The 27,370-nt window shown below is 44.1% G+C and overlaps 1 protein-coding gene across 1 annotated transcript in view; it reads right to left on the reverse strand.

Annotated features, from left to right (window-relative positions):
- Positions 1 to 2,865: 2,865 nt before the first annotated feature.
- The window catches only part of BCAT2 (branched chain amino acid transaminase 2), a 31,268-nt gene continuing 6,763 nt past the window's right edge, over positions 2,866 to 27,370 (reverse strand). The window contains exons 2-11 of the mRNA XM_083376601.1: positions 19,899 to 19,967; positions 19,561 to 19,761; positions 17,421 to 17,531; positions 15,110 to 15,229; positions 13,465 to 13,628; positions 11,430 to 11,572; positions 8,860 to 8,945; positions 7,637 to 7,777; positions 7,462 to 7,536; positions 2,866 to 4,548 (exon numbers count right to left, since the gene is read on the reverse strand). Of these exons, the coding sequence (XP_083232727.1) occupies positions 4,507 to 4,548; positions 7,462 to 7,536; positions 7,637 to 7,777; positions 8,860 to 8,945; positions 11,430 to 11,572; positions 13,465 to 13,628; positions 15,110 to 15,229; positions 17,421 to 17,531; positions 19,561 to 19,761; positions 19,899 to 19,967 (1,152 nt within the window). The 3' untranslated portion in view covers positions 2,866 to 4,506. The remainder of the gene's footprint in view (positions 4,549 to 7,461; positions 7,537 to 7,636; positions 7,778 to 8,859; positions 8,946 to 11,429; positions 11,573 to 13,464; positions 13,629 to 15,109; positions 15,230 to 17,420; positions 17,532 to 19,560; positions 19,762 to 19,898; positions 19,968 to 27,370) is intronic.

A 27,370-nucleotide genomic window follows, 5' to 3' on the forward strand; every position in this document is an offset into this window, starting at 1 on the left:
TCGACCAGGGCAGGCCTTCCTGATATGGAGTGTTTTGCAGAGCCATCAAGGGCCTGGGTTTATACAGGGAAACTGTAGTTCTCCCAAACCAGGCAGATGTCTACTGTGAAACGTTACAAAAACTCAGTCAAGCCATGCATAACAAGCGTTGGGGCATGCTGGCTTCCAGTGCGGTGTTGGTTCACACAAACTGCTTGATGCACCCAAGAACATTGGGATGTTGTTGATCACCATCCCCCCATAGCCTAGATTTGGCGCCAAGCGACTATTACTAAGGAATTTCAAACCTTGTAAGACATTATGACAAGTGCCTCAGTTTGAATGGCGATTATGTCGAAAAGTAATGTTGCAGTTTTCTAATGTGTATAATAAAAGTTCTGTATTTGTGACTGTCTGTCATTGATAACTAAATGGAGGTTTATTTCTGAATTGCCCTCGTACTTCACATGATCTTGAAGCTATCTCTCTAGTTTCTTGGGAGTCAGTAATTCCTCTTCAGTGGCTCCCACAGCAACTGCCCTTAGATGGGGTGGGGTGTGTGTGTGTGTGTGTGTGTGATGAGAAACGTGGCTGGATTGTCAGAGGGCAAGATCCAAATGGACCCCTACGGCTTTGATAATGTTTGAAGAGCTCACCTTGTTATGACTTCATGATGGATACAACCATGTCATCTCCTGACAATGAATTGTCCTAAGGTGCCCTCAAAGATTACATTCCCCCGTGCTTATATTGTCTATTCATTCAAAGGCTGTGCCAAGCCAAATTCCACTCATCTCATTTTTAAGCAGGAAGTGGTTATTTCATGCAAACTTCTCGAAATAATGTGAAGACCCTCATTGTTTTTCAGATATTTGTCAGTTTTACTATACCACAAATCACCATATTTGCAACCTTCCCAGGTGGCTTCTGACATGTAAAGTCAATTGGGAAAGCTGGATTTCCTTAACAACTGCATGATTCCTGGTAATAACTACAATAACTCACTTAACAGAGACAAACAAGGCTATAAAATTGGGTGCAATATGCTTAACAACCGCCTTGCTTAGCAATTGAAATTCTCTCCCAAATTGTGTTGAGGACTACATGGATGAGCTTCAAAATTACATATGACGCTTTCAGACATGGCATTCTTCTGAATAACTCATTCCGAGAAATTTACAGTAGGTTTAAACCAGGACAAGCAGATGTTAGATCGCAAGGTATTGGCAGACCTCTCCATGGTTGGATGCAAATCAGGAAAAATACTTGATTTCTAATGAATGTAGAACAAAAATATTCTCTTCTCTCCTAAATTATTCTGCTGAAGGGAAGAATTTGGGGCAGCATAACCAAAGACGAATTTTAATGCAGAAGGACCATGATTGCTATTTTGGTCTAGAGTTTAAAGCATATTGCTGAACCCAAAAAAATGCATTATCTCGTACATTTCAGGATAGCAAATAATGAGCTTCTACTAAGAGTTATTAATAAGAAGTTATTTCTTGCATGTCAGCTCACATTTGGTGTAAGGATCAGCTCATCTTCCATTGCTTTACTTTTTTCCATTATTCCTTTCATATTTGTTTTCCCCAAAAAAATTAAATAAACAAAGCAAAGCAAAACTCCAGTGAGGTAGATGAGTTGGGAATATCTACACGACTTTTCGGCTGCAAATGCTAGGATTCCTTCTATCCGCTCTACCCCAGGTTTTAGAGTTCCAAAATGCACTGAGCATGTATCATATATTATGGGCCATGTGATTCACAACAAGAAATAGCAGTCTCCTTTATCTCTTCCTAGCATAGGCCAGAATCCTTCTGGAGTTACATTCTTAGAGGAGCCATCATCTCCACAGGTTGGGGCAAATTCTAGTTTTACCCAGAAATCTCCAATGGCAGAGTCCAAACTTTTTCTGTTTCCCAATGTTCAGGGACCTGTTTGTTGCACAATGCATAAAAGGTCTTCTTAAAATGTTGTGCCCTGCAAATCACGGGTGTCAAACCCATGACGTCAGGTGACGTGTTGCGACGTATCGCAACTTTTTTCCCATTGCCGGCAATGGAGTGGGTGCGGTTTTGGCGTGACGCCTCCGGCCTGCGAGCCAGCAGTTTTGACACCCCTGCTCCAAATTAATCCTAAATCACATGCCTGTTTCCAACTTCAATTACTTTATGAATATAAATATAATATCAACTCTTCGCTGGTCAAGAACAATCTTCAGCAAAAATGTGCAGATGGAAAAGCTGGGATCAGGTGGATCTTTAACCCAGTGAAATTCTGTTTTTTAGACAAGCATGTTTTTTTTTGTACTTTTCTTTTGGGTTTACTTGACCAAGATACAGTGTGACTTAGCCCAGCACATTTGGATCAATCCGCACTTAATAACCTTAATTGGAATTTCCATTGCTAGGTGAACAAGTTGTTAGGTGAAGGATCACAGCTGTACCACTTACAACAGTAATTCCAGTAGTTCCCACTTTAGTCATTAGGTGAGGACCACGCCATTGTTAGGCGAGGAACTCAAGTTTCTCCCGTCTGGCTGTGCTCGCTTCCAATTCACACAGCCTCACAAAGGGCTAGCAGCTACGTGGCCTCACTCGCAGCAGGAGGAAGAAAATATAAATGTCTGCTGGGAGCAGCGGAGGTGGGCAGGGGTTGGCAGCAATGCCAGTTGCAGGACAGCCAGAAAGAAAGAGACGAGGGGGGGAGATAGGTGGGTGGGGAGCTGAAGTGTGGGCAAATTTCAAATGAAACAATTCCAGCACAACTGGATCACCTTTATGGCTATCAGACTTGTAACCACCACTAAGAAAAAGGCTGTCCACCATCACCTCTAGCTCCAAGCTGTGTTTTTTCCCCACTAGATAAGCAAGACTTTTCTACAACCAGCCAATAACTTTATTTCCTAATAAGTTCTAATGAACTCTAATGAACTCCTTCAAGAATTAATTCTTCCTGGAAAATGATGATCCTGGTGTTTTGCTTTGCGGTACACCAATTTTCTATTGTTTTTCTTAATGAAAAGATCTAAAAAAATGCATTAGCAATCAGAGGAGACAGCCTAGTAGGTACCAAGCGCGGCACCTAGCTTCATGGGATGTGCGCATTACAACGCTAGCGATAATGGGGCTATATTTTTTTTTTCTGCTAGGACCCTTTGGTTTAGAGAAACTCCGTTCAAATGGCTCAAAGAATTCTGGGAAGTCATGGCTTAGCAATAGCAATAGCACTTAAGACTTATATACCACTTCACAGTGCTTTACAACCCTCTCTTAAGCGGTTTTACAGAGTCAGCCTATTGCCCCCAACAATCTGAGTCCTCATTTTACCGACCTCGGAAGGATGGGAAGGCTGAGTCAACCTTGAGTCGGTCAGAATCGAACTGCTGGCAGAAATAGCCTGCAATATTGCATTCCAACCAATGCACCACCATGGCTACTCAGAATGATTGTATGACACCCAGGGTCACTTTTCATGAGATGAGAAGCTATATAAATTTGATAAAACAAAGGAACAAACAAACTATCCCAAACTGTGCTGCTTATAGATTAATTTTTTAAAACCTTAGCAACTTTTAAGATGTGTCAACTTCAGCTCCCAGAGTTCCAAAGACACCTAGCTGGGGAACTCTGAGAGTTGAAGTCAAAACTTCTTAAAGTTGCCAAAGTTGCCAAGCACTAGAATAGACATTGCTCACTACACAGAGCAAGAAAGTCAGAAATGGGTGGCAGGAGCTTTCCTCAAGATACAGTTTAATTTTATTTCTTTATTAAATTTATATGCCACCCATCTTGTCACAAAATTTTTGAATCATTTTCCACCTTAAAAAGCCAACTGTAGCTCCACGTTAATTCTGAAGATCTAAGACTTCTTTTTTATCTAGCCAGCAGATTAACTTAGAAAGCGAAGAAGAGTCATCCACACAAAACAAGAATTTCACATTTCTGGAAATGTTCCGTTTAAGATACAGAAACCAAAATTTAAAATGTTGGCGCCCTCCGTAAAGATACCAAAATGAATACTTTTATAAGAGCAATATGATTACATTTTTTTTACATGTGCTTCTACATGAATCCAAGCGACTATTTTTTTTAGAAAAAAAATTGGCAATCATGCACATGAAGTATTAGAGCTTTGCGGACACCCCACATTCCTTCGTTTTCTCCCACTCTCTCTCAATATTGCACTTAAAAGCAAAAAGCAGCCGAGTTTTGGAGTGGAGAGAGAGAAGCAGAGCAAGCCACTCGAAGTTCAAAGCTTTGTTTCCATCACAAAGAGGTTTATCTGGTATTCCTCTGGGTCCTGGACCAGGGCAGGCCTTCCTGATATGGAGTGTTTTGCAGAGCCATCAAGGGCCTGGGTTTATACAGGGAAAGTGTAGTTCTCCCAAACCAGGCAGAGGATCAGTAAAATCTCTGACAAAAGGGAAGGCAAAATTGGAAAAGCTTTAGAACCATATCATAAATATAGCTGTGGTGAAGAGAATGAAGCTGAACAAGAGCAGAGAAAAGTCAAATCCCACAGTCTTCAGCAAACCGCCTGGGCCCACTCGCTGGCGATGCGTCCGTACTGTGAAAGATTAAAAAAAAAAACAATCAAACTTCGTGGTTGTAGACTCCCAAACTACTAAGCAGGAGCAGAGCTAATCAGAATTGCTTTCCCCTCCACATTTACAGACACAATTTTTTAAAAAATCCCATTTATATCCCGCCCTTCTCCGAAGACTCAGGACGGCTTACAATCTAAGAAACACAAATCAAATGTGCTTAGCAATAGCCTTCATTCTATGTATACGCCTGCTTATTAGGGCTTTCGCCCCCCCCAGCGGCATTATTACAAAGTCAGCTTATTGCCCCCAACAATCTGGGTCCTCATTTTACCTACCTCGGAAGGATGGAAGGCTGAGTCAACCTTGAGCCTGGTGGGACTCGAACCTGCACTAATTGCAGGCAGCTGGTGTTACTTAAGGAGGCATTAGCCCACTGCTCTTGATTTACTTGAATTACAAGTAATGATGTGGAGAAGGGGCGATATTGACACTTTTTTCAGTGCAAACCAGATTTTTTTTTTCAAGAACCTGGATTACTGTTGTTGGCATAATTGTTCTTCACCCCACCTTTTTATTTCTTTTTTTTTTGGAAGTGTGTGCTTCAGCTACTCATAAAATTGAGCTCCTATGGGGTGCTATTTTACCCCCCAGTGTGTCTTGCAACAAATTCCTAGACGTTTGGGAGGGTGAAAATTAAGAATTACTTCTCCCATACTCCTTGACTTAGTGATTGTTCAAAGTATTACATACACCACAAAAGGTATTACGGCCTGGTTCTAAAGTTTCAACAGTCATTATTCCCCTTACAGTTATGTAACCACATTTTGGGCACTTGGCAACATTTTGGGCTGGTTGCCATGATGATTTATGATGTTTTTGCCAAAAACTGGCATTTACTTCCATTTTTTACAAAAAAATGCCTCATAAAGAACAATGGGTTTGTTTAACGACTGGTCCAAAAAAAAAACCCCTATAAATTGGTGTCCAATCATGTGAGGACCTGCTCTACAACTGTCATGACTTACAACTGTAATAAGCAGACTCCATTATGGTCATAAGTTGAGAACTGCCTGTAAGCCTGAAACTTTTTAAAGAAGGCCCTTCTCCCTCTCACTAGAAATCCCAGTTTTAGAGAGAATCATATTTTTATATACATTACCAGCAGTATGTGAAAAGCTGGCATTGCACACAATGCCCAGGAAATCTATAGAGTCTGTGACATTTTCAGGCAAAATATGAAAGGTTATTTTAATATGCTATATATTTTCCCTAGGCATTGTGCAGACGTAATATCTAGGCATTATGCAGAATGACAAGAACTATTTAAACAAAAGTACGAAAAATATGAAAAGAGTCATGAAAACAGTTAACTTTTTATTGAAAAGATGTACAGGTAGTCCTTGACTTACAACAGTTCATTTAGTGACTGTTGAAAGTTACAACGACACTGAAAGAGAGAGAGAGAGAGAGAGAGAGAGAGAGAGAGAGAGAGAGAGAGAGAGAGAGAGAGAGAGAGAGAGAGAGAGAGAGAGAGAGAGAGCCCGGTATTAATCTACTTGCTGCAACAAGGGAGGCAACCTCGGCTCTTTTATGACTCATGGACTTCAACTCCCAGAATTCCTGAGCCAGCATGGAATTCTGGAAGTTGAAGTCCATGAGTCATAAAAGAGCCGAGGTTGCCTACCTGGCTCAGGAATTCTGGGAGTTGAAGTCCATGAGTCATAAAAGAGCCGAGGTTGCCTACCTGGCTCAGGAATTCTGGGAGTTGAAGTCCATGAGTCATAAAAGAGGCGAGGTTGCCTACCTGGCTCAGGAATTCTGGGAGTTGAAGTCCATGAGTCATAAAAGAGCTGAGGTTGCCTACCCCTGACCTAGACGTTGGGCCAGTCACTCACTCTCACCCCTACAAAGGAGGTGATGGCAAGCTACTTCTGACATCTTGCCAAGAAAACTGCTTTCCCAGGTATCAAAACTGATAACACAGGCACACACAAACACAAACATTCCATCACAAAGCTATTCTGCCCTCTTGTGGCTCAATCGCGGAAAGGCAGGGCAAGCCGAATTCTGCTTTCATTTTGAAGTAGTAGGCAGGGCCTAAAAATGGAAAGTGACCCAGGACTCTCTCTCAAATTAACTCGGTAATTTTAATGAGAACCAACGCACTTTGCTGTTCGTGAATCTGTCTATTGGGACGGGTAACTTAACCTAGCCTGGGGGCTCCATTTTAGTATTTTGATTTAGTACGGGCTTATATCTTAGTAGAGGTAACCACCGCGTTTGTGAGGGTGTTTGGGATGAGAGGGATTGACTGGCCCAAAGTCACCCAGTAAGCTTTCACGGCAGAGAGGGAACTGAAGCCTGGGTCTCTCCGCTCCGAGTCAAATATTTTATTCATAACACCTCACTGCTTGGAAAAAGAAAGCAGATGACTTCAATTGTGTAAGGTGCATCAGTATCCTCAGGATTGTCCCAATCAGACGTCAGGTTATGTTGCACACAGATGGTAAAACACAAAGAATCTAACGTTCAGGGCAGGAATTTCATCGCTATGCTTGCTAATCCTAATTTGGTTTATTTTCTGAGCCGCCGCCCCCCCCCCAAATTTCAGCAAGATGGTACCATTTCCATGTACTTTCTCTTTCTGCCCTAAGAGGTCACAAGGAGCATAGCCAGAGACGGTGTGTTGTCACTGGAATAGCCCATCCAGCACCCCAAGAAGCAGCATGGAAAGGTTTGTTTTTGACTGAGGATATGAGGAAAAGTAGGCCCCTTTCGCCTTGCCACGGCTGAAATGCAAGAGAATTTGCTGAAACAGGTACTTTTTCAAGTGCAGATCAATGAAGAAAAAGGACAGAGAGAATTTAAAATTGTAAATGTGAAAAAAAAATCAAGCAAAAACACGTTTTTCTGTCTCCCACTGAGGATTTTACCTGAATATCTGTCAGCTCCTTCAGAAACCGTTTTGCAATCTCAGGTCCATTTTCCATTGTGGGAATATGATAATTCTGTTCCAAGAGAGACAGAAACCCAGTTTACATTTAGAAGAACAACATAGATCTAGGGAAACCAAGAAAGTCGCAGTTGGGAATGTCCCGTGACCCTCACCTTGCCCTGAAAGAGAATTCTGTCCACGGGACATACCACGCAGGCCGTGCCCGATCCAAACATTTCTTTCAACCTTTTCTCTTCCAAGCCTTTAATCAGGTCAGACATGGTGATGACTCTCTCTGAAACCTTGAATTCCCCCTGGGTAGAAAGAGAGACAAACACGTTTAAATCCTGCTGTCAGCCATGTTTTAAAATGCAGAAAGACCGAATTTTGAATGAAGGCAAGTATACACATCCCAGGCTAATGTTGCAAGATGGAATTTGAGTCAGTCATCGGGACCAGAGGTTTCGGAAGGAAGGAAACGACAGCCAATCGCCGGCCATCAACACACCAATCAGCCAATAGGAAGTCACCAAATAAATAGGACTCACAGGACAGCCCAAAGCACGTATTCCAGTAGAGAGAAGTTCTCTGAAGATGGGCTCCAGAAAAGTAAATCTCTGAACCCGGTGAGCAACCCAAACTCGATCTTGCAACTGAATTTTGAGTCCAATCCATCTATTTCAGGGCCACTTCTTGGCTGCACAGGCACCGCATGCAAAACATCTCAGAGTCAAGCCATTCTGTCTTCAAAGAGGTCTTAGAGAAATTGTCTTAAATTTCTGGGGATTCTCTGTCAGTCAATGAAGACTAGGGACCAGTGGTTCCTTGACTCTGCTCATCCCACACTCCCAGTATCGGTGGCAAGAAGGTTGAACGTTCATAGTCAAGCTTCCTACCAGGTCAAAAACATTTGAAAGTCATCCTGTAGGACCGACAATCGGTTTAATAGTTATTGTTATTCAACAGTACAAAAAAGGTCAGGGGGGAAAAAAACCCCATCCCACTAGAAGTAACAATGGGGTGGGAAGCATCTGCGACTTCACACTTTACTCTCTTTTTTTGTATGCTAAAAGCGAAGGGCGCTTTTAGTGGTTGCATAGTTGTAACCACTATTCTGACCTGTTTGAGCTTCTCTTCCAAGAGATCTCCACATCCCACCCTTTGGCCACATGGGAAAAAAATGGAAAATCCCAGCCCTACTCCCTTGACAATATTGCTCATTTCTATGGTGCTAAGTCACCCCACCAAAATGTAGACTCTGATTCTCTCTGTAACTCATGATTTGACATCAACACCCTTATTTTTATCCAGCAAGGAAAAAAAAGCACCTGTTTCAATAAGAAGCATGCAATCCCCCCATTGGAGGCAGAGCTACCCCACACTTCTGCATGCTCACCCATTTGCGGGCCAAATCAAGAAGGCTTTGTCGGGTCACACCAGGTAAAATGATTCCATTAAGCGGAGGGGTGACCAGCTCCATATCTGAAAAATGAACATTACAGTTATACATTTCCAGGGATGGTTGTATGTCACAGCACAAAAATATTTCCAAAACTCCAAAAGGCAGAACTAACTGAGGGGAGGGAACGTGATTATAATTAAAAGGCAAAATCAGGTCTGATAGAAGCTTTAGAAAGCTGAATTGCATGGGAATTTAAGTCCTGTATACAGAATTTATTTATCAATCCAAATGGCACAAAGTTGCCGTGGATAAACTCTGACGGTTTCAATGTGCCAATTCTGCACATACAGTAACTAACCTGGGATCCAACCACTAGCTATGTTTAATCAGAGAAGAGCAACCAAAAATATACACATATTATTTTCATAAATGATCATGAGATAATATTTAATATATATTCGGTCGTACTTTCAAGAGGTTTAATTTTTGGAACATGTAATATGGCAACACTTATGTAAGTTTTCATTTTCTTTTTGAATTATTTAAAATTTCAGAACAAGGATAGGTAAGATAGACAAGCAGATAGACAAAGAGATAGTCAGACTGACAGATAGACAGATATCAGACAGACAGATAGACAGATAGACTGATCAAGCAAGCAAGCACCAAAGGTTAAGGAATCCTAATTGACTAATGTGGCATGGTTGTTAAGCGAATTGCCATGTCATTAAGCTAATCGTGTGATCGTTAAGTAAACCTGGCTTCCCCCATTGACTTGTTGAAAGCTGGCTGGAAAGATCACACATGGTGATCACATGACCACCACACACACCCCCGGGTCCCTGCAACAGTCATAAATACATGCCAGTTGCCAAGCACCTGAATTCTGATCACGTGACCTGCAAAGGTTGCAAGGGGGAGCGCCTGTTGTAAACCACTTGTAATTTCAAATGGCTCTAAGTCAAGGACTACGTATAGGACTAAAGGAAAAACTCAAACATATCCTTCCTGATGCCTCTTGGTGCTCTTTGTGCCCTGTTAAGAAATGACACCCTTTTCTCTATGACACAAGAAAATAAAATCCCTGGCCACTTGTCATTTTGAGTAAGCGCTTGCCTTTGGATACTAATTTAATAAGTCATAAAATCCACAAAGCCAGAGAACGCATGCCTTAGATGCTAAGGTGGTTTTTAAAGATTCGCCAAGGTTGCCTTCTCCTCCTCCTTCCTGCAATGGTGGGTGTCTGCAGGAAGGCAGCAAGTGCGAAATATGCATCACAACGCAAACTTTGCCCCTGTGTGCAGTAGCACAGGTGAAAGGGTAGAGCTTTTTTGGGGGGGGGGGTTTCCTCATTTTGGTGACAACCATTTCATCATGTTGGCATCACTGTCTTCAACTTACAACAGCCACTATGAGGCTGTCCATAGTTATGACGGACCCCTACCAAAAGTCACTTACCATCCAATTTCAAAGCGACAGTGGCCATAACGCCACCTCCGCACTCACATGATCACATTTTGGGCACTTGGCAACTGGCTCACCTTTATGGCCGTTTACAATGTCCCACACAGCCACAATCGTCAACATTTTTTTGCCCGTTTCCGACAGTTACTTCTGGTTCCCAGCAAAACACATCCATTGGGTATAATGGATTCGCTTAGTGACCACAGCATTCACTGAACAGACCAGCACCAAACACATAGTGTAATCTTGGGTCCATTCACATAGTGTTGTGATTCAGGGTCAGCCTGTGGGTTCGGCAGTTGGGTCGGACGACTCAAAAGAGGCGGAGGGGGGTGTTGAAGACCTTGCTGAGGGGGTTGAAGATCTTGCTGATGAGAGCCCTCAGCCAGGCCCCTCCCACTTGGTCACCACGGAGACCCAGCTGTGTGAGCCTGACAGCGTGGATGAAGATGACCCACAGCTGGCCCTGTTCAAGGACGCCCAACGCAGGAGGCAGTCAATTAGGAGTAAACAGAGGAAGGCAATGGGGCTTCTCGGAAGGAGGCAGAAAGAAGCCACGCCCTGAACTCTATATAAGGGGAATGTGTGGGGAGGGCTGGTTTGCTAAAGGCAAAGTTCGTGTTTCTTAAAGCTCCTGTTTCTTGGTTCGTGTCTTGTTTGTTTTTGTAGCTATAAATTTGGCAGGCGTAATTCCAGCCTCTTGCCGTTTGTAAAGGGGTTGTCCCTGCCTTTTCTGCAGGGCCGGTAGCAGGCTGGTACAGAACACATAGTGACCTGCTTAATGACCATAATTAGAATTCCAGGCTCAATTGTGGTTGTAATTTGAGGACTACCTGGTAGTTAGGAACAGATGCCCATACACTACCCCAATAAATATATCCAGGAGATGAGGAGAAGAGACTGAACAGTTTTGGATGAAAAACCAAGACGAGGGTTTTTTTTGGGTAAGTGAAGGAATTTCCTGATGGTAATTTATTTTAGGAACAAGGCAATGATGTTTACCCAATATGTTGAATCAGCTTTACAACAGGACCATGTTCCCATCAAAGCCCAAAAGAACTAATATGAACCCACAACTAGCCTGAAATCAAATTCCTTACCTCCCTCTTGATCCTTCCAAAACAAGAAAATGTTCATGGTCCCAACTTCGGTGATTTGGTGGTCGTCTCCATACAGCCACAAAACCTGCTGGCAACCCAGTTTGGCAGCCTCTCCTTGCACATATATGGTGGGGCCATAGTTGCTAAAGGCAACACAAGAACAGGACAAGACTCTGATCAGATTCAAAGGCATTTATCCGTCGATCGAAATGAATGCAAAGCCAGCCTGAAAGACTAAAATGGAAAGATGAAAGGGACAAGAGATGGAGGATCAAGCACATCTCCAATTAAACCAAAGGCCTCTGCCCTTGGTGAAAAGAGGCAGCCAACAAGGCTTCTCTAAATACCTCTTCTCCCCAAAACTTTCTTCCAGTCAAGGCCCGGTTACTCTACCCCTGCATATACAGTATATGGAAAATAGACCACTACTTAAATATTAAAACAGGGGTGGAACATCTATAGACTGTCTGTGGCAATCCTCTTTTTTTTTCAGGGCCCTATAACAAAATAGCAGTTCGAAAGCACGTAAAAAAAATGCAAGTAGAAAAATAGGGACCACTAAGGTGGGAAGGTAACAGCGTTCTGTGCGCCTTTGGCATCTAGTCATGCCGGCCACATGACCACGGAGACGTCCTCGGAGAAGCGCTGGCTCTTCGGCTTTGAAACGGAGATGAGCACCGGCCCCTAGAGTCGGAAACGACTAGCACGCATGTGCGGGGGAACCTTTACCTTTACTTATAACAAAATAAGATTTGGAAGGGACCTTGGAAGTCTTCTAGTCCAACCCCCTTGCTCGGGCAGGAAACCCAATACCATTTCAGACAAATGGTTGTCCAATCTCTTCTTAAAGTTTCCCAGTGTTGGAGCATTCACAACTCCCGGAGGCAGGTTGTTCCACTGGCTAATTGTTCTAACTGTCAGGAAATTTCTTCTCAGTTCTAGATTGCTTCTCTCCTTGATTAGTTTCCATCCGTTGCTTCTTGTCCTGCCTTCAGGCGCTTTGCAGAATAGGTTGACTGCCTCTTCTTTGTGGCAGCCCCTGAGATACTGGAACACTGCTATCATGTCCCCCCTCGTCCTTCTCTTCGTTAAACTAGACATACCTAATTCCAGCAACCGTTCCTCATACGTTTTAGCCTCCACTAATCATTTTTGTTGCTCTATAAAATTGACTTATGTGGGCAAATCGGCAATTTTCAGGGATGAAAAATTTCCCCATTTGAAAAAAAAAGAAAAAAGCAGCTAAAATATATACTTTATGCTTCTGTTAGGGTTAGGGAAAAGACTGTATTTTGAGTATGATTCCTACTCCATTTTGACCCCTATTATCTCCTTTGTCGTCATATCACAAATTCCTGCAGTCTTCAAGGGCTTAGACCTGTGGTGGCGAACCAATGACACACGTGCCACAGGCAGCACGCAGAGCCCTCTCTGTGGGCACGCGCGCCGTCGCCCCAATCGTAGGCCTTCAGCTGGGTTTTATAAAACTTTTTTGCTTTAGGTTTCCACCGCCGTGTGCAAAAAAAAAAAAGTTTCCATCAATCAATCGATTTCAACTCACAGAAGAAAAAAAAAGGTCTCACAAAGTTGGAATTGATTGATTGAACTTTTTAGTCCCACCCAGTCTGCCGTTACCGCCACAGTCACGCCCACCCAATGTGCCACGCCCACCCAAATGGCTACACCCACCCGGCACCCGACGATACATAAGTGGGTTTTGGGTTGCAGTCTGGGCACTCAGTCTCTAAAAGGTTCGCCATCACTGGTTTAGAGGAAATTTAAAAACAGGAAAAAGTCCAACTCTTGTCTGAAGAAAAATGTCCCATCTCTACAAAATATTGGACGACAGTAGCCCTTCTCTACCTATATATGCCTTCCGGGACTGGGGACTTCAAGCCCCAGAATTCCCCAGGCATTCCCCAGAATGTTAGGAGGTGAAGTTCACCCATCTGGAAAATGTCCAGGTTAGAAAAGCCTAACTTAAAACAGACCAGCTTCATCCAGCCACTTAGGTTAAAAGAAGTCCTAGACTTACCCGCCTAGTTTGCAATTGCCAACACCACCCATCCAGGCACGGACAAATTGGGGATCAGCCAGGAGAGAAACAGGACTGAAGCTGCCAGTGGTAAAATAAGGACCCACGGGGCCCAAGATCACAAAGAGCAGTGCGTGATTGGGAATGGAGACCCCCAAGGAAGGCTGCAGAGAAGGGGAGAAGGGGAGAATGCTGCATAAGGGGCTGATAAGCAAACATGATCAGAATATGCAGATCTATAAACCTCTGGAAGTTGAGTCACGGCAACCGGACTCCTGTTCTTTTTGGTTTGAAATGGTCCTCCTATAACTGACTTTGCTCAGCCTGAAGAAGCTTCTTGGAAAAAGCAGCAAAACGTTTCAAATCAGAAAAGAAAAGAACTCCAGTTGCCGTGACTCGAACTTCCAGACAGCTCTCCCTGGATAACTGAGAATCTCCATGGCCAGATCTATAAAGGCAACAAACGGCCAATTTTGTCGGCTGAGAAGCTAAGCGAAGTCAGGCCTGCTCCGTGCCGAAGAGTCAGACCACCAGAATTTCCAGACCTATCCATAGGCCAGACGGAGAAGTTGAAAAACAATATGGGAAATTGTAGCGGCAAACTATTTCCACACCCTAGCCAAGAAAACTATGTGAGCCTAACTTCAGCATCTCCAAAAGTTAAGCCTGACTGAAAGGAGATTCAACTTTTTTTTTACACTGTTCCTGTTTCCATCACACACTTAACTGGATTGACTCACGACTGTAATGAATAGGATAGGGATGGGAATAAGGATAAGAATAGAATAGAATAGAATAGAATAGAATAGAATAGAATAGAATAGAATAGAATAGAATAGAGTAGAGTAGAGTAGAGTAGAGTAGAGTAGAGTAGAGTAGAGTAGAGTAGAGTAGAGTAGAGTAGGAGTAGAAGTAGAATAGAATAGAATAGAATAGAATAGAATAGAATAGAATAGAATAGAATAGAATAGAATAGAATAGAATAGAATAGAATAGAATAGAATAGAATAGAATAGAATAGAATAGAATAGAGGAAAGAATAAGGAATAGAATAGAATAGAATAGAATAGAATAGAATAGAATAGAATAGAATAGAATAGAATAGAATAGAATAGAATAGAATAGAATAGAATAGAATAGAATAGAATAGAATAGAATAGAATAGAATAGAAAATAGGAAAGAATAAGGAATAGAATAGAATAGAATAGAATAGAATAGAATAGAATAGAATAGAATAGAATAGAATAGAATAGAATAGAATAGAATAGAATAGAATAGAAAACAGGAAAGAATAAGGAATAGAATAGAATAGAATAGAATAGAATAGAATAGAATAGAATAGAATAGAACTTTACTGTCACTTTAAATCTACACTAATCAGCATACTTTAAAATGAAATTTTGTTGCATTCAGCTCTCAAAAAAATACCATTGCCCGAGCACACACACGACACAGAGAAACACCATAGTTTAGTTCAAATGTATGCATATACATGGTGGAAAAAGATTTTGAGAAATCAGAAAAACAAGGGAAGGACAACATTTAGAAATGGCAACCCTGTTTAAATAATTGTTAGGGTTGATGATGGAAATCCCTAGACGTCTGCAGCCTAAAATGTCTGAAATTAGAAACACTAATACCCACCTCGGTGCCAATCAAGATGGGGCGGATGTAGAGACTCGCTGCGCTGGAGTGGGGGACCCAGTCTTGGTCCACCCGGATCAGCTGCCGGATGCATTCAAGTAACTCGGACCGATCAAATGCCTGCAAGGAGACAAGAACGTGATGCTCCTGCTGTTTGCCCTCGCACGGAGAATAAAGGATCCTGCTGGGAACCTTGAAAGACCCAGCTAGATAGAACTAAGCCCCATCTAGTCTCCAGCATCCCTTCCCCAATGGAAACAGGGAGACACATCTGGGGAACCCAGAAGCAAGACTTGGTAGCCACCAGTGCCTTCTGCTCCTACCACCCCACAGCTTCCATTCAGAAGCATCCGATTCCGAAGGAAACAGGTAACTGTCCTAATTGAAAGCAGAAGAATGTTCTTCACTCCCTCCTATAGGACAGGGCTTTTCAACCAGTGGTACGGGTACCACCTGTGGTACATTGGCACCTGGCAGGTGGTACGCGGCCATCCTAGAAAAGTGGTCGCGGGGGAGGGGAATGAGCTGAACCGGTGGCAGCACCGCACACGCCTGAGTGAGAGACGGCTGGAGCTGCAGGGCTCAGCGAAAGCGCCAGGATCAGCGTTTCTTCGGGGCTGTCAGGGCTCAGCGGATGTGCCAGGATCAGTGACAGGCTCCAGCTGGAGCTCGGCGCTGATCCTGGGGCTTCTGCTGAGCCCAGAAGAAGCGCCGATCAGCTGGAAAGTTGCAGCATCTCCAGGGTCTGATTTACATTCAGATGCTTGGCAACTGATTCATATTTATGACGGTCACAGTGTGCCAGGGTCATGTGAAGTGACCAAAACCTGCTGCAACCACCCAGCAGCTGGGGGGGGGGAATAAAAACCAAACACCCCCCACACACACCTCTGCTGCCAATCCTCAACAGAAATGCTGACAACAATGAAAACCTTGGACAAGAGGAAAAGCGCCACCGGGCGGGCATGCAGATGTCTTGCTCAGCTGTGGCTTGGGGGGCACTTTTTTCAGTGCCATTGTAACTTCGAACAGCCACTAAGCGAACTGTTGTAAGTCGAGGACTACCTGTGCTTCATCACTTTTTTCCTTTCTTTTTTTTTTTTTTTGGTCATCAAGTTTTTGACACCTTGCTAGGCAACTGGTGGTACTCGGAGGTTGCCGTATCCTAAAAGTGGTACAATGGGTGAAAAGGTTGAAAAGCCCTGTTCTATAGGAAGCTACAAGAAACTATTTTTCCTTCTACTTCATATTGCCTGCTCTGAATCCAATAATGATTCCTCTCATCTCCTGACAGGGCAACCCTGTGCACAAAAAATATCAAGAGATGTTAAAATATGGGACGTTTTCTTTCTAACTAAGCAAACCATGGAATTGTTTTGATTATGATATGTCTACCAATAAAGGAACGCGGTGGCTCAGTGGGGTTAGGACGCTGAGCTTCTCGATCTGAAGGTCAGCAGTTTGGCGGGTCGAATCCCGAGTGCCGCGTAGCAGAGTGAGCGCCTGTTACCCGTCCCAGCTTCTGCCAACCTAGCAGTTCGAAAGCACGTAAAAAAAATGCAAGTAGAAAAATAGGGACCACTAAGGTGGGAAGGTAACGGCGTTCCGTGAGCCTTTGGCGTCTAGTCACGCCGGCCACATGACCAAGGAGACGTCCTCGGACAAGCGCTGGCTCTTCGGCTTTGAAACGGAGATGAGCACCGGCCCCTAGAGTCTGAAACGACTAGCACGCACGTGCGGGGGAACCTTTACCTTTACCTTACCAATAGAGGAGAATATTTATAACTCAGGGTTGAAATGAAGGCTTCCAGGTACTCTCTGAGCTTGGTGGTTTCCTTACAGAGGTTCCATTACCCAAACTAGGTAACATCATCAGGACTAACACTGATGACGTTATCTAGTGGGGGTAATGAAACGTCTGCAAGGGGGGAAAAAAAGCAAGCTCACAGAGCACCAAGGACCCTTACAATATATCTCAAACACACACCACTTCTCCATCCCCACATAACTGCCTCGTTGGAAATTATGAGGGTAGAAAAAGCCAACCCAACTGGAATGCACTAAATTGAAGTCTATTCCAACTGCCCCCCAGCCCAGGTTGCAAAGAGAGACTTCCCCCAGTTTTTCTTGAAATATCTTGGGGTGGGTGGGGGGTGTCCAAGTATTTTCTGTCCACGGCTACTTCCTTTTATTGGACTCAGGTTGAGAACTTTGCGTTTCACTGTTCCACAGATGGCCTCGGGAGAAAGATCCTAGCTTAAGAGCTTAGCTGATCCTGGAATTAGGGCAAGAGGGTGCTCCACACACTCACAGGCAAGCAAGTTCTTTGAGACGATTGTAACATGCGATCCATGTTGAGCATGGGACGAAAAAGCCGGATGCGCTGATCCAAGCCCCGGAAAGCTTTCATTCCTTCAAAAAGCTAGAGAAGGACAGGAGGAAAGGGAGATAAGAAAGTAAATTATGCGGCAGAGATAATCTACTGATACGTGAGCTGGGCTTAAACTTTAGCAGGTTAATGAAACACAGTGGCTTTCTTCATACGACCTCATTGTTATGGCTTAATGCAAAGATGGGTAATTTACATTTCCTCTACAACCTGTTTTGGCCGATCCCAGACCTTTGAGACAAACCATGATCTGGATGATTTGAGAATTTCCATTGACATCCCAGAACTCTCTCTAACCATGCAAATAGAGAAGGTGCTTTTCTGTGCCACTCTGATCTCCCAGGAAAAGAATAACTAATTCCCAGCCTCATTTGCTTTGTCGTTTGCCCACTGGGGCTGTCAGGCTTCCTCCACCTCCAATGCTAAATGGTTTAACATTCCCACATCATCCTATGATTATTTTTCCCCCATAACACTGAAACACCAACTAGGCAAGCCCATTTTAGCCTAGACCTCAATTTTCAACCTTTTGTGGATGCAGCCCAGAAAACTAAATCGATATGTCCATGAAGTCATTAGGCTTCATCTCCAAGATGTTACTCCTGTGGATTTATGGAGTGCAGTGACTCTGTCCTGGAATGCAAAATCTGTCCTTGTGGAATGCAAAATTAACGTGTGAAGAAGATACACATCTTCTTTCTGAATTCTAATTCATTAGATCCATTCATTAACAAAGATTTCTGGGGCTTTAATCTTTATTCTGAGATATCTTATGAAGAATAACAGCTTAACCCAATAATGTAACCTATCTTTTCCCTAATTTGGTAGGTTCCAGATGGACAGGAATACAAAGGCGGTGGCCCTGCTGCATCCAGATTAATCTAACCCAGGGGTGTCAAACTCAATTTCACTGAGGGCCGCATCGGCATTGCGGTTGCCCTCAGGGGGCCCGGTGGGTATGGCCAGGGTGGGCGTGGCCTACTGGGTTGGCGTGGCCAGAGTGCGTGTGGTCTACTGGGTGGGGGTGACCAGCTCTACATTGTTCGCATCAAGGGTTCCTATGGGGGCCCGGGCAGGAGTGGGACAGATCTGAGGGTCTCTGGCAGAAGGAGGGTCTCTGGGCCAGGGCCAAGGCAGTAGGGGCCGTTCCCTCACTGTTTCCAGGATGGCTTCGCGGGCCACATGAAACCACTTCGCAGGCCGGATCCGGCCCCCCGGGCCTTGTGTTTGACATGTCTGATCTAACCCAACTTAATTCTCTCTCTTTTCAAAAGCTTCCTTTCAATATTTCTCTCTGTGATTGGTTGATCCTATCAAGCTAAGCTTGCTGATTTGTTTGAATCCAGCTTTTGTAAATCATAGCCCTGTAGGAGATAACCAGGCTGAGAGAGGGGTCAAACACGTCATCCTCCAGTCTGTTTACGTCTACAAGAGATCTAAGGCCAGAACTACCTTGAATTCCGTTGACTCTTATATCTATACCACTAATTTGCTTGGACCATTAGTAGTTCAAATTCTTGTAGAGAACATTAGCACGCAATGAACCTATATTCATTTGAACTGCCTGGATTCCTGATTTCCTGTGCTTTGACAAGTCCATGGTACATTGCATGTATGGTTTGATAACCCACAGCCTAGCACCATATGAGGACCGTATCTAATCTGTCATACTCCCAGTTCTTCCTGTAACCCTGTGACCTTCCTCATCTTATCACTCACCTGGGTTCCATCCACTCTTCGTCATCTCCCTGTTGTCTTATCATACATCAATTAACCAGTGGAACAACCTGCCTCCAGAGGTGGTGAATGCTCCAACACTGGAGGTTTTTAAGAAGAGACTGGACAGCCATTTGCCTGAAATGGTATAGGGTTTCCTGCCTGAGCAGGGGGTTGGACTAGATGACCTCCAAGGTCCCTTCCAACATTATCATCATCATCATTATTATTATTATTATTATTATTATTATTATTATTATTATTATTATTATTATTATTATTATTATCAAGTCCTGACATAGGAACCTTTTCCAGCAAAGTAGATCTTTAGATGGGAAACCATTACCTCCACTGAATAATGCAGGGCTGAAGACGCTGGGTGCAGAGAGAGATTCTGGAAAGGTTTGATGTGTGGTTTTCCCCAGCCGTTCTCTTTGCTCCACTCCACAGTGAGCATATGGTCCGTGAAATTTTTCCCAAAGATCAGCTTGTTAGAATCTGGTTTGGGCTTTAAATGTTTGTTCAATTCAATCTGGAGATCTGAAGCCTGGAAGAAATGCAGGATCATTGACTTGACTTTCCCCTCAATGTCAAATTAAAAATTGAAAGTTACCCCCAAACACGTGGGTTTATATTCTACCCACCTCTCCCCAACATGGAACGGATTCCTGTCAATTTTCTCACCTTGAACGTGGTACTGAAAAATCTCTGAGGAGCAAGAAGTAGAACATCTCCAGCTTTTCCTCTCAAAACCTAGAACAAAATGGCAAAAGGATTTTAAGAATCTGAACTGAATATCTGCCCTTGGAATAGGGAAGCAAGCAGTCTTGCAGGTATCCTTTTCCGTATTGCATGAGTTAGCAGCTGTGCCTGAAAAATGTCTGAAGTAGACGTGCAGATGTCCTTCTTGATTTGTTTGTCAATTACCCAGGAGCTCTTCCCAATTTTAAGGAAAGAACCATGGCGAAACCGAACACACGCTTTTCTGTGTGCAAGTGACCCTTAGATTAAAATCTCCCTGTTGTGATTCAGGGTCAGCCTGTGGGTTCGGCAGTTGGGTCGGACGACTCAGAGGAGGAGGAGGGGGGTGTTGAAGACCTTGCTGAGGGGGTTGAAGATCTTGCTGATGAGAGCCCTCAGCCAGGCCCCTCCCACTTGGTCACCACGGAGACCCAGCTGTGTGAGCCTGACAGCGTGGATGAAGATGACCCACAGCTGGCCCTGTTCAAGGACGCCCGACGCAGGAGGCAGTCAGTCAGGAGTAAACAGAGGAAGGCAATGGGGCTCCTCGGAAGGAGGCAGAGAGAAGCCACGCCCTGAACTCTATATAAGGGGAATGTGTGGGAGGGCTGGTTTGCTGAAGGCAACCGCTTGGATAGTTCCTGTTTCTTAAAGCTCCTGTTTCTTGGTTTGTCTTGTTCTGTTTGTTTTTGTAGCAATAAATTTGGCAGGCGTAATTCCAGCCTCTTGCCTTCTTGTAAAAGGGGTTGTCCCTGCCTTTTCTGCAGGGCCGGTAGCAGGCTGGTACAGAACACTCCCTCTGGTTAAAACTATCTCAAAAAGTTGGCTGGGAAAGACTGTTTTGCCAACCCCAGAATCTCTGGAGAAGCATAGTTAGTCAGGATGGGCACAGTGAGCAGATGGTCCGATAGTTAAGCCAGAGCATTCCACAAAATAGCTAATCATTAATGCTGTTTTCCAACCTATGAACCAGCATTTGTGTGCCTAGTTCTAATTTCAAAAGTTGGTGATTGGTTTTAGAGAACTCCTAGACGAAAATGCCAATATGGAGTTGAAATGTGTGTGTGTGGGGGGGGAGTAATCTATTATATCCTTTCCTGTCCCCTGTGTAACAGTTAACTAACATTTCCCTGTGAGCTCAACTAACAAAAAGCTCAACTATCACTTAGACATAAAGTAGTATTATCTGCTGTGACAAGAAAACAAAAACAAATTGCTGCATTTGGTTTTCACTGATTCTCACCAGGGATACTAAAGATCTGGGTTTTATTTTTAAGTGTCAACTTCCTATGGGTTGCAATTAATTAAGTTAGCTAAATTATGGGCAATCGCACGTAGTCCTATTTCTACTTTTTGTAACTGTTAGCGCCTTGAAGAAGACTGCTGAAAACTGACAAGATGTGTTCGCGCCATGTTGAGCTAGGAAATATGTGAATACCATAGTATAAATCCTAAAACAATCAAATCATGGTTGAGCTCTGGATGGCTCCCGACCTTCGCTCCTTTCGCCGCGACCTGAAAACTTTGGTTATTTGAGCTTGCCGGCCTGGACTGAGGGTTTGGGATTTTAAATTTTTAGAATGTGATTTACTTATTGGGGCTAATTTAATTTAATTTATTTTTAACCTTGTATATTGTGTTTTAACTGCCCTGTACACCGCCCCGAGTCCTTCGAGAGAAGGGCGGTATATAAATCCAATAAAATAAATAAATAAATAAATAAATAAATAAATAAATAAAAGCACACAAACAAAAAAACCTTCAAAGCACCAGTCCCACTTACTTTCTAAAACAGGGGTCTTCAAACTTGGCCCTTTTATGACTTGTGGACTTCAACTCCCAGAATTCCTCAGCTGAGGAATTCTGGAAGTTGAAGTCCACAAGTCATAAAAGGGCCAGGTTTGAAGACCCCTGTTCTAAAATGTCAAATGTAGCTCTTGGCAACCTATTTCCCCCCTCCCCCTAGAGTCAACAGGCTATTGGTCTGATGTAGAAACCTCCTGTATTCGGAGCAACCTCACCAAACCAGGTTTACTTGCAGTGAACTCAATGGAACTTCCACCTTCACAAGGGAATTGGATTATAACCTCTAAGAGCTTTCTTGAATTGTTACCAAGGTAAAGGAAAAACATCTGCAGGCATTCCTGGGGATGAAGCCCTGACAGCCCTGCAGTTCCAGCCGTCTCTCGCTCAGGCTTGTGCGGTGCTGCCACCAGTTCAGCTCATTCCCCTCCCACGCTACCACTTTTCTAGGATGGTCACGTACCACCTGCCAGGTGCCAATGTACCACAGGTGGTACCCGTACCACTGGTTGAAAAGCCCTGCTTTAAACACTAGGCCAGGGGTAGGCAACCTTGGCTCTTTTATGACTCGTGGACTTCAACTCCCAGAATTCCTGGGCCAGCATGGCTCAGCTTGGAAACCTCTCCCTTTCCCCTCAGCATGGCTGGCTCAGGAATTCTGGGAGTTGAAGTCCACGAGTCATAAAAGAGCCAAGGTTGCCTACCCCTGCACTAGACAAAACTGGCCCTCTCATTCACAGATGTTTCATCCAGGATGATGAAAGGAGCAAGGGGATGGATTCCACCAACATCTGGAGGGCTACAGATTCCCCACCTCTGGCGTAAGACACTTGCGTTGACTCTTAGAAACTATTACCCAATTTCCCGTATCTCCATCTAAAAAGACCACCAGACATAGAAGAGATTCTCCCCAGCAAGGCATGAGGAGGGACGGAGAGGGTAGCAATCCAAAAATTCAGTACCAAGAGTCTCAGCGACACAATTACCTTCCTGCAACACCAGCTACTCGGCTGAAATCTCTGCCCTGATATAAACAAAGACACAACATTCTTAAGCAAACAACATCAGTTAATAGGTAATCCACAAAGATAAAAAGAAGGGGCTGATGGGAGAGTGGTGGATGACATCTCATTCTGCTTCTGTTACGGGAAAGGGAGACTTTTGTCCAGTTCTGTAATATTTTTTTCCTGTCCGGGGGGGGGAGGGGAAGAGGGCAACCAGCGGCAGTTTTTTTGGGGAAGAACAGCCTTTGTCAGTTTTCACTGGCCAGGCCCAGGCACAAAGGGGGCAATTGACAAGGCAGGCGTGGGAAATGTACTTCTGCAGAGATGGGTTTCTGCCAATCAGAGGCAGGAGCAGATTTCCCCCCACTCCCCGCCCCCGCCGCCCCGTCCTTTCAATCCGGACTGAACTTCACCCCTGTTGAATCACAACTGACAAGAGCCTTGATACAAACTACCATTAGAAGGAAGACTGCCGTTGACCAGGATGTTCTCTTTGGAAAAATTAAAAGACAGCTGTCGAAAACAGTGACGAAAACAAGGAAGCTGGAAAAAGGTAAGTCTGCATGAATCCGGGAAGCAAGACCATTAATTACGTTTTCTCCCCCAACTGCCCTGTCCCACCTCCTCGACTGGAAACTGTGCAACTTGTTAGAAAGTGGGACAGCGAGGAGGGGTTCAAGTGCGCTTACGCAGAGAAAATTTTAAAAAATGGAGCAAGCAAAAAATAAAATAAAATGCTGCGGTGAATTCCTAACAGTAATTAGGATTGATTAGGATTAGTGAACCGTAATTAGAGATTGCAGAGTTCCCAAAAGGGGCTAGGCTGGTTAGAAATTCTGAGAGAAATTGTCCCAATTCATCTAGAGATCATTTCATTGGAGCAGGAAGTATTTGAGGTTTAAAATAAACCTTAAAATAAACCTCAAAGTAAAGGGAGATGATTTCCCTCCCCCCCCCACCTTAGTTCCAGAAGAGATGCAAAGGTAGGATTCATATCTTACACCAGTGTTTCTCAGCCTTGGCAACTTGAAGGTATGTGGACTTCAACTCCCAGAATTCCCCAGCCAGTCTTGCTGCTTTGGGAACTCCTTGCTGGCTGGGGAATTCTGGGAGTTGAAGTCCACATATCTTCAAGTTGCCAAGGATGAGAAACACCGCCTTACACGTGATTAAGCTATGTTTTAACCATATTTAACAAACCATAACTTGCTGGGTTCCCACATCACACGATGTGGCTTAGGGGGCCCTGTGGACTTAGAGGGCCCTGTGGACAAAGCACGCGAAGACAACAGCAAACAGTTCACATGATGGCTGAGGTTTGGCAAAGAGTATGGCGACGCCTCAATTAAAGTACCAAACCCAAAAAAAATATTAAAGCTACCCTGGATTCTGACTGAGTGCATTTAACACAATAACCCAGTTAGAAGGGACCTTGGAGGTCCTCTAGTCCAGTCCAACCCCCTGCTCAGGCAGGAGACCTTGCACCATTTCAGACATGTGGCTGTCCAGTCTCTTCAAAAAAGCATCCAGGGATAGAGCACTCACAACTTCTGAGGGCAAGTCATTTCTATTTTGTGATTATGATGGATAAAATGAAAGCAGCTGAACCAAGTTTATCTATTCAGCTTCTTTGAAAAGCAACGACTTGAGCTTTGATCCCCCCCCCACCCGCCATTGCTGAGTAAAGTCCAGTCTTCTACTGGAGATTAGATTGGCCTGCAGCTTTGAATACCAGCCAGAGGAACTGCAAAGCTGGAGTGTCAACCTTCAGGGCTGAAGTTCAACCCAGTAAGATTTTTTCTAAAAAGATCAAAAGGACGAAGGGGGAAACCTGCTTCCTTTTTCAAAAGAAAGGCCACAACCTTGCCTACCTTCCAGGGTTGGTGTTGTGGAGGCAGAAAAAAAGGGAAAAGAAACCACCTGTAGGAAAAGCAGGAAAAACACAAACAAAGAGTCAAACTGAGAGTCGTCAAGGGCACCAAAGTGAGGCAAGGACAGCTGAGAAGCCACAATACCGTTAATTATTCCATGCCACAATTAGGTCACCCAAAAAATGAGAGCCAGTTTGGTCTAGTAGTGCAGGGGTAGGCAACCTTGGCTCTTTTATGACTCGTGGACTTCAACTCCCAGAATTCCTGAGCAAGCCACGCTGAGGGAGAAAAGGAGAGGTTTCCAAGCTGAGCCATGCTGGCCCAGGAATTCTGGGAGTTGAAGTCCACGAGTCATAAAAGAGCCAAGGTTGCCTACCTCTGGGCCTAGGCCTAGGCCGCTTTATGACTCATGGACTTCAACTCCCAGAATTCCTGAGCCAGCCATGCTGAGGGGAAAGGGAGAGGTTTCCAAGCTGAGCCATGCTGGCCCAGGAATTCTGGGAGTTGAAGTCCACGAGTCATAAAAGAGCCAAGGTTGCCTGCCCCTGGTCTAGTGGTTAAAGCACCAGGCTAGAAAGCAGATTGCGAGTTCAAGTCCCACTTTAGCCATGAAAGTTAGCTGGGTGACCTTGAGCCAATCATTCCGTCTCAGCCAAGTCACCTCACAGGGTTGTTGTTGCAGGGCAGGGGTCTTCAAACGTGGCCCTTTTGTGACTTGTGAACTTCAATTCCCTGAATTCCTCAGCCAGGCATGCCTGGTTGAGCAATTCTGGGAGTTGAAGTCCAGAAGTCATAAAAGGGCCAAATTTGAAGACCCCTGTTGTAGGGGAAATAGGAGGAGAAAGATGTGTTAAATATGTTCACTGCCCTGAGTTATATATAAATCAATTAATCAATCAATCAATCAGGCAACTGAACTTAAGGAACCCTTTCCCTGGAGCCTTCTGGAAGTTCTCTGGATCCACTAATCTCTGACTCGACCAACTATCAGCTTCTTAGGGATTCCAAAGGGTGGCAAACTAGTTGGCAAAAAGACTTTCTCCTCGCTTCTTGCCTAAGCCTTTTTTAACCTGGAGATGCCATGGAACATTCCGGAAGCAAACCAAGTATTAAATCCCTGAATTTTTCTCATTATGGGCTGTGCTTTGAAATCAGGTGGAAGAGAAGGACATGGAACCCCTTTTTTTTAAAGTTAAGCTGTAATTCTCAGATTTTATAATTATGCCTGGAGGAACTTTCTTCCATGTTTCTCCCTCTGCTGCATAAATCCGTACGGAGTCTGGGAAGCAACAAAAGCCACCAGAATGGTATATACCAGGGGCCAGCAACCTGAAACAGTGAAAGAGCCACTCGGAACCAGTTCCCTCACAAAAGGAAAAACTGGGAGCCGGCGTACATGCACGCATGCGCAGAACAGGGTTTGAAGAGTGGAGCCAAGGCGAGATATGCACCTACCCTGCATATTTGAATTGATTGGTTGAACTTTTTTAGTCCCACTTTTTTTTTTGGACTGCACATGGCAGAGGACTGGGAACCGCAGGAGACGGCTGAAAGAGCCGCATGCGGTTCTGGAGCCGCGGGTTGCAGACCTGTGGTATATACTGTAGAGTCCGTCTCCCCTTCAGCTCTCAGAGCAGAGAAATATAGATGTCCAAAGGTGCTTTTTCAAGAGACAACTGGACTTACTTGCTTTCTTTGAAGATGTTTCACTTCTCATCCGAGAAGCTTCTTCAGCAATGACTGGATGGTGGGGAATAGAAGGATTTATACTCCTTACAGACAGCTGGTCATTTGCATTTTTTTAGAGCCCTTGAGGCCAGCTGGGGTTTTTTGTCTGTTTCTTCGGGGTCACCTGAGTAGTGCAAATGGGTGTGGAGCCTTCTTGGAACTGCTGAAAGGACTGTGTTGTAGACTGGAGATAGATGATGTTGTATCCTTCCCCCGCTATTGAGAGAGGACTGTTCAGTTTTGACATAGATGTCCTCTTTGATCCCTCTTTCAAACTAGCGGCCCAGAGCTAAAGAAGCTTCTTGGATGAGAAGCGAAACGTCTTCAAAGGAAAAAAAAGAAGAAAGTCCAGTAGCCTCTTGAAAAAGCACAATTTGGGACAACCACGACTGGGATGGCTGAGAATCTCCATAGACATGGAGAGATAAAGATGTTATATTGTATCATGCCCCCTTGTACAAGGTTTTACAGGTAATCCTCAATTTGCAACGGTTCATTTAGCGACCATTCAAAGTTACAACCGCACTGAAAAAAGTGATTATGACCTTTTTTCACACTTACGACCGTTCCAGCATTCCCCACGGTCGCGTGATTTACATGCAGAGGCTTGGCATCTGATTCACCTTTATGACAGTTGCAGTGTCCCGGAATTATTGGATCCCCTTTTGTGACTTTCTGACAAGCAAAATCAATGGGGAAACCAAAGTCACTTAACAACCACATCATTACTAACGTAACATCATTACTAACTGCAGTGAGTTGCTTAACAGATGTGGCAAGAAAAGTCGTAAAATGGGGCACTTAACTCACTTAACAAATTTCTCACTCACCAACATAAATTTTGGGCTCAATTGTGGTCGTAAGCTGAGGACCACATGACTTCTATCCCCTCTCCTGAGATGGGGGGAGTATACACGTAGTGTATATCCTGTGTGATATTTTCAGTTACTTTGACCACCAGGAGGCGCTACATTTCCTATTACAGATGACCCCTAGTGAGAATGAAAGT

Source organism: Vipera ursinii (assembly GCF_947247035.1).
Source record: "Vipera ursinii genome assembly, chromosome: Z".
NCBI classification, from domain to species: Eukaryota; Metazoa; Chordata; class Lepidosauria; order Squamata; family Viperidae; genus Vipera; species Vipera ursinii.